The 7,602-nt window shown below is 37.4% G+C and overlaps 1 protein-coding gene across 1 annotated transcript; it reads right to left on the bottom strand.

Moving 5' to 3' along the window:
- Positions 1 to 2,276: 2,276 nt before the first annotated feature.
- Positions 2,277 to 6,069, bottom strand: LOC121377057 (Golgi SNAP receptor complex member 2-like). The gene is made up of 2 exons (XM_041504916.1): positions 5,551 to 6,069; positions 2,277 to 2,700 (listed from the first exon to the last, which is right to left on the bottom strand). Exons 1-2 carry the CDS (start codon positions 5,820 to 5,822, stop codon positions 2,328 to 2,330), a joined length of 645 nt encoding a protein of 214 aa, XP_041360850.1. The 5' UTR covers positions 5,823 to 6,069; the 3' UTR covers positions 2,277 to 2,327.
- Positions 6,070 to 7,602: the final 1,533 nt, after the last annotated feature.

Below are 7,602 nucleotides of genomic sequence, written 5' to 3'. Positions count from 1 at the left end.
ATGTTGGTAATAATTTTATACATAAAGGTTTTATATATTCTACATATTCAGGTGATTTGTCATTTTATAACAAGCATATATTCTTTCTTATTCAATATTATATACTAGTATGTCGCATAGTTCTCGTCTATTAACCACCTATTTACACTAACCTTGGGATCGTTTAAGTCATATGCTGGTATGCAGCAAGTTCTGAATGAAAGCGTTTTGAAAATCTTGATTCAAATGTTTGTTATATTTCCAGTTAATAAAATTATTTTTATCATATATCATGTTGAGTTTTGTTTTTGTGTCATTTATGGAAAATTGTGCTCACACCATTTGCATTTTCCCCATAGACAGCAAGGAATTTACTGTATGCACTTTCCCATTTTTTAGTTGGGATGGGTGTATGGTGGTGGGTTTTTTGTTATTTGTTTTAACAGCTCTGTTCATAAGGCAGCACTACCCTACCCTACCCTACATTATGCACTCCCACCCCAAGTTGCTGGCGTACTTGAGTGCCAAATAACATTTGCCAACTGCTTTAAAAATTTGCAATTGGCGAGTGCCAGAGCTAGCCCCGAGACTGTGCATTAGGCAAACACTTTACCACTGGGCCACGTTTCTGTCTGTGACGCATGTGTGCTGTGTATGTCTGCAAAATACACGCAGCCAGCGTTAAAAACTAATTGTATACAATTTATAATATTATGTACCCAAAATGCAAACCTCGGACAACAGTCAAACTGCACACAGGCACAGCATCCAGTGTGTATTTGCCGTAACAGTCAAACTGCACACAGGCACAGCATCCAGTGTGTATTTGCCGTAACAGTCAAACTGCACACAGGCACAGCATCCAGTGTGTATTTGCTGTAACAGTAAAACAGCCTTTTTCTTGTTTAGTGTTTAGTATAACCAATGGTTACAATTGTCTGCTAATGGAAATGTTTTATTCAACTTTGCAGTCAACGGACATATTGTTAAGAACCACACAGGTATTGAGAGAGGAAACCCGCTGTCGCCACTTCATGGGCTACTCTTTTTTTTTGATTAGCAGCGAGGGATCTTTTATATGCACCATCCCAGAGACAGGATAGTACATACCACGGCCTTTGTTACACCAGTTGTGGAGCACTGGTTGGAACGAGAAATAGTCCAATGGGTCCACCGACGGGGATCAATCCCAGACCGACCGTGCATCAAGCGAAAGCTATACCACTGGGCTACGTCCTGCCCCGGTAAGACATGAAACCTGACATAAGGTTTGTAAAATGAGTACAATTCACACACGAGTGTAATCATTTCTTTATTGTCCACATTACACACAATTATTTGTACGAATAACATGGACCATGTCAAAATGTTTGAAATGTAACTAGAAGGAGACGACGAAAGGATGTCATTTTGGTAAGCGATTACAGAGTTAAGACTGGAGAAGCTGCGTTAAGTTATGGTGTCACTTCCCAAAATGATGTCATTCATTGTGCACGTTATTTCTCGTTCCAGTAAGTGTACCACGGCTGGTATGAGCTATCCTGTCTGTGGAACGGTGCATATAAAAGACCGCTTGCTGCTAACTGACAAAATAGTAGCCCATGAAGTGGCAACATTGGGTTTCTTCTCTCAATATCTGTGTGGTCCTTAACCATATGGCCGATGCCATATAACCGTAAATAAAATGTGCACATTTCCTTCCTTCGATGTGAACATGAAATTATAATGACACATACATGTATGTGTTATACTGGTTATATTTCCCTGAATATCTTGAACCATGTGGATAATAAATGTATTTATCTTTGTTTGACTCCCCTAATAGCTGGAGCAGGGCTTCTGCCAGAGGGTAAAACGGGTATAGCGCAATACCCAATTATTTTGGCAGATATTATTTTTTAAGTTAACCTTTTGACAAAATTAATGACTCTTTATCATTACTGTACGATTTTCTTAACCGTAATCGTAAACCTAACCCATTTTTTTTCTGGGAGAGGCCCCACATACCCTTGTCAATTGCGGTTGCATTCATCACACACATTGTAAATATTCAATTCCATAGCGCCATACCCAAAACTTTCTTTCTGGCAGAAACACTGAACTGTCATTAAACATTAAGAGTCAAATTTACAAAGTCTGTTTATGACTTACATAACTACATGTATACATAAAAGTTACAATGCTTAAACACCTGCATTTAAGAAACACAGGCTTCGTAAATTCGGCCCTGGTTGTTACATTTCATCTGAAAACTAGACCTGAATAAAACTAACCCAAAAAAAAATCCAACAAAATAATTTATATATACATTTTTATAATCTCTGTATTCACACTAAAACCTGGTCACATCATGAGAAATACTTCCACACCAGGTACATAACAACACATGTTACCACCACACCGACGAAGAACACAATCTTGTCCTGGAATGTCCGCTTCTCGATCAGTCTCATCACTGTGTTGGTCAAACCCAGTGAGTTGCTGATGTCTAATATTTTCTTGTGCACACCCTTCAGTGTCATCCTCTGTTCGCGGAGGTTGGTGAGGATGCTGGAGCTATGACCGATGATGTTGTCCATGTCGCGGTGGGCGTTCGACAAACCGATGTTGTGCTGAACCGATGCATCGATCAGAATCGAAGTGTCGTGATCGTGGTCGTTTGTTGTGAATGTTCGAGACAGAAGAGCCTCTCTCTCACGTTCCTCTTCCTCCCGGACATACCTGGAAACAAAACATATATATATATATGTACATATTAATATTATTATCTTCAAAATGTTAGAGATGTTTGGATGCAAGGTTTAAACTGTACCCCAATAAATTTCAATTAGCAAAAAAGCCAAAATGACCATAGATCTCCAATAAACATGCATTTTTTTTACATTAGGTTTTTGGCAAATTTCATGGGAAAGTTCAAACACTTTTTCGGTTCCGTGTCTTCTGATCATGGGAACGAACTCACCAGAAACTGTTTTTAAGTTCCGTTGAATATTCGTACTTGATAGAACTATCATAATAGTATGAAATGTTTTAATATTCGTACTTGATAGAACTATCATAACAGTATGAAATGTTTTAATATTCGTACTTGATAGAACTATCATAACAGTATGCAATGTTTTAATATTCGGACAAAACGTACTTAATATAACTATCATAACAGTATGCAATGTTTTAATATTCGGACAAAACGTACTTAATATAACTATCATAATAGTAAATAGTAAATAGTAAATAGGAAAAAAGATGGTCGCACATTAGTGCAAGGTGCACATCAGGTGAATACTTTTCTTAATGTGCAGGGCAAGTTGCTTCCCTCTTATGTAGCAAATTTAAAATGGCGGGGAAAGTTTTGAAGGTTGTCGTTGGAAGATTTATTTTATTAATAATTATGCAAGTACTTCAATCAGGATTTAGTGAGTACGGCAGTGGTAGAAATTAAGAAATATTTTCACTGGCCCGAGGGACTAGTAGCTGAAGAAAGTTACTAGTCCCCAGGAAAAATCACTAGCCCCTCCCCCCCCCCCCCCTGCACCACTTTATTATTTAGCAGTATGAGAAGACAAAATCTATATAGAATCTAGCAAGGACTGAAAACACATTACTATGTTGCTTGTACTTTATCTTTAATGGTGCAAATATAATAGACATCCATAATAAAATGAATAAAAGCGAAGTTTCAAATGTGTTGTCATTTGTAGTTAGTTTTCATATTTGTTTAATGGAGATTAGTTTTCATATTTGTTTAATGGAGATTACTTACTTAGAAGCCATTGTCACAAGTTTCTGGCTAACAATACTTTTTAAAAGATCATAATTATATATGATAAACATTACAGTAAAGTACACCACCTTGGTCGCCATTCAGTAGTTTTTTTGTTTTTAATTACCCCCCCCCCCCCACACACACACACACACGTGGCAGTAAAGGGTGGGGTATTTACAAAATAATAATAGCAATTATAATTATATTAAATTAATTAAGTCGAACAACTCAGGAATTATCTTTACTGTTACGGTACTGAATTATTTTATTCTGTCCTAATACACTTGGATGTCCACTGGTAAACTTGAGACGTTTGGAAGCATCTAGTTAAAATCAATTGATGCCAACATGATCTATTACAATGTGTTTATTTATTACCGACGAAACGAACACAAAGCACCAACACACACACACACAAATAAAAAACATTTTCCATTCCAAACATGCCTCATCTATAATCGGATTACGGCAATTTTCGGAATTCGGAAAACAAAAACCGGAAAGTTCTGATTGTGTTTGCAGTAAATATCTGGATTTATCGAGATCAAACGAAATTGCGATACTTTTTGACTTTGTCAATCTGTCATGGTAATTTATTTTGATGAAATACATCTACAGTTTATATGTTTAACAAATTTCATTGGCAAAATAGTTTAACTCTCTGCATCATGAATCTTGGTCACAACTGCCCAGTATTACTTGCCCGGGAGACTAGCGCCATTTAATTGGACTCCCCCCCAGGGATTTCTACTCGCCTGGGGCAAGGGGCTACCATTAGCTTCTATCCCTATACGGTAGGTTATACATTTTTGGTTTGTGTCCATTTGTTGCACCATTTCAGTTGAGAAATCGTTGAAACATGGTGCCACAATTGTTTAATACCAGCTATATATAGGGTAATGTAACAATTTTCGGAGATAGAGAAACAAGGTTTCTAGACGTTTCGTACCCAAACACGTTCGTACCATACCGTTTCGTAACCACTAGCATACCAGTTCGTAACCACTAGCATACCAGTTCGTAACCAATTAAATAATGTCATACATTACACCTAACATTAATATTTTTTTTAAATACACAATTATAATGTTATATTACAAACATATTGTAACATTTAGCAAAAAAATTGTTGTAATAATCACTCAGTATCTTTTATAAGCATTAAATGAGCAATTATGTGCTGTGCATCACTGAAGCATGCCGTTTCGTAACCAAAGAGCAATACTTTTGTCTTGTAATTTGGTGTCGATTCCACAGTGCAGCGATGGTGTTTATTGTTATGCATAACCGTTCCGAGATATCGATCGGAATATTTCACAAGACCGATCCTCTCTTCGTACGTATATATGCTCAAAACAAAAACATTCATACACGCACACGTACTTACGTGCGCACACGCACGCACATATAACAAAAATATACGGTAGGGCTTTCCTTTGGCACTGTCACATATAAAGAACATTATAAATACTTAAAATAGAGTTAAGAGTTAGGGTTAGGGTTACTGACAGTGCCAAAGGAAAGTCCTTCCAAATATACATTGTCCGATATAATACATTTTTGATAGAAGAATACAACTTTTTGTTTTAATTTATGCCTTTGTTTGGTATGCCTTTGGGTACGAACTGGTATGCCTTTGGGTACGAACTGGTATGCTTTTGGGTACGAACCGGTATGGTTACGAAACGACCTGATACCGAGAAACAACCACACTTTCTATTTCCATTCGGACTAGTCACATATGTTACCAAAACAGTCGCAATGTAGCGGGCTGCAAAGTCTAATAAAAATGTCATTCTGCTTACCTCTTGTGCTGTAACTGCCTCATGGCACTCTGTAGATGCTGACAGTCATACTTGAGCTGGTCGACGCGGAGTTTGGCGTTCGCCCGTCGAGTCGGCGGCTCCTTGTTGACGAGGATTTCCAGTCGTTCACAGTTACTGAGGATATGGTCGATCCTCGCCTGAACCTCATTCTCCACCAGGTGCACGCTGTCTCCCTTAGCTCGCTCCAGCCGACCCAGCTCGCCCTGAACATCCTGCACCAGTCGGTTCGTTTGGTGGTACAGAGATTCCATATTTTTGGCAAATAGTAAATACGAAGACTTTTTTAATGTTTATTACTCAAAACTAAGCTCTAAATATTAATTTTATGGCATTCACCATAGCAGGATAAGGATGAAAAGACGCTGTCATTACAGATGGAACAATATGTGATTGCAGGAGTGGACTATGAACATCATATCGCCTGATTATGTCATTTTTTAACACTAATTTCAGACGTGGCCTCTAGAAAATTTTATTTCCGGGATGACAGCGCCTCCTACGTTTCGTTGGTTGGTTCTGCGTATTTTCCTCCACAGAAAATGAACCACTTATAGTCCGTCCCACAAAGATCGCATTCTTTTCATACTATGTAATTTACTACATATAGGCGTACGTAGGATTTTGAAAAGGGGGGTTCCAAAATAGACTGCAGAGATATTGGGCATATATTTTTATGTTGAGTTTTGAAAAAGGGGGTTCCAAAATAGATTGCAGAGATATTGGGCATATATTTCTATGTTGAGTAAATATGATAATGTCAGATATATTAAATTATAAAAAAAAGCTATTTCGGGGGGGGGGGGGGTGTGTGTGTGTGTCGGTCGAACCCATCGACCCCCCCCCCCCATGTTACAAGTTATTTATTTCCGAGCCGATTGATTTGTGAATTGCACACATAAATTATATTTCTTTGTTATTTCCAAAACACTTTTACTTTTCTTCTTACGTCAAACTAAAGTGAAATTACTTACAAAAACCCCCATTTTAACAGAATGATATGACGGACTAGGCCTATATAGTACGTCTGTGAGCATACATTTGCAACTACATGTATTACAAACCTGGGTTTAAGATGTTGGTCGCCTAATAACTAAATGTGAATTAACGCTGAATTTGTCGAATATATTTCTTTTTCCCAGAAAGCTAATTTGAAAATCCATAAAACACGTACATCTTTTGCTAGTATCCTGCTCACACCTAACTGTTGCTTACTAAGCTTAGTACATTTTTACAGGTGTAAATTGGTTGTGTAAACGCAATTGCACACATGTGAAACTTAACACAATTTCTTAACATCATGTACATATTGTAAATTTGCATTATTTTTTTCTCTGGCAAGAATATTTCCCAATGAAAAATAAACTTATATTACTAATTATAATTTATGATTTTAAGTCATTTCTGTACGTGCAAATCATTTGTGACAATGTGTATTATACATAGTTAAAATGTTATAGTGACCACCGACAGCGATATTGTTTAATATGTCACTTAGAAATACATGTATTAGTATATTCAAATTGATTTGGGTCCTTACTTTACATAAAATATAAATAGGGTCTATATAACGAGTTAAAGAAAATTAATATTTAACACCTCAGCACTTTTTAAATTACGGCTCTTAAGTGACCAGCAAGTGATTATGTCAACATATTGTCGAGAGGAAACCTGCTGCCACCACATACTGCACCACATACTGCACTTGTACCAAATAAGTAGCAAAGGATCGTCTACATGCTTCTTCCCAGACAGGGCAGTACATACCATGACTGATATCACTCTGATAAATGAACAGTGAGGCACTGGTTTGGTGCAGAAAATACCCAGTAATCTGGCTGCCAAGTGGATTTGTTCCTTCATCTACACACCTCTACTGCCTAAACTAAATCCTTCCCTTCCACTCGCCACCCCCCCCCCCCCCCCCAAATAAGAAATGATAACAAAAGAAGTTGCATAGTAAAACAGCCAATGGAAAAAAAGGGTTGCTTTTGTTTAACGACACCACTAGGGCACATTGATTTATTAATCATT

The sequence above is a fragment of the Gigantopelta aegis genome, chromosome 7, assembly GCF_016097555.1.
Source record: "Gigantopelta aegis isolate Gae_Host chromosome 7, Gae_host_genome, whole genome shotgun sequence".
Taxonomy (NCBI): domain Eukaryota; kingdom Metazoa; phylum Mollusca; class Gastropoda; order Neomphalida; family Peltospiridae; genus Gigantopelta; species Gigantopelta aegis.
This window is presented reverse-complemented; position numbering and strand designations above follow the sequence as displayed.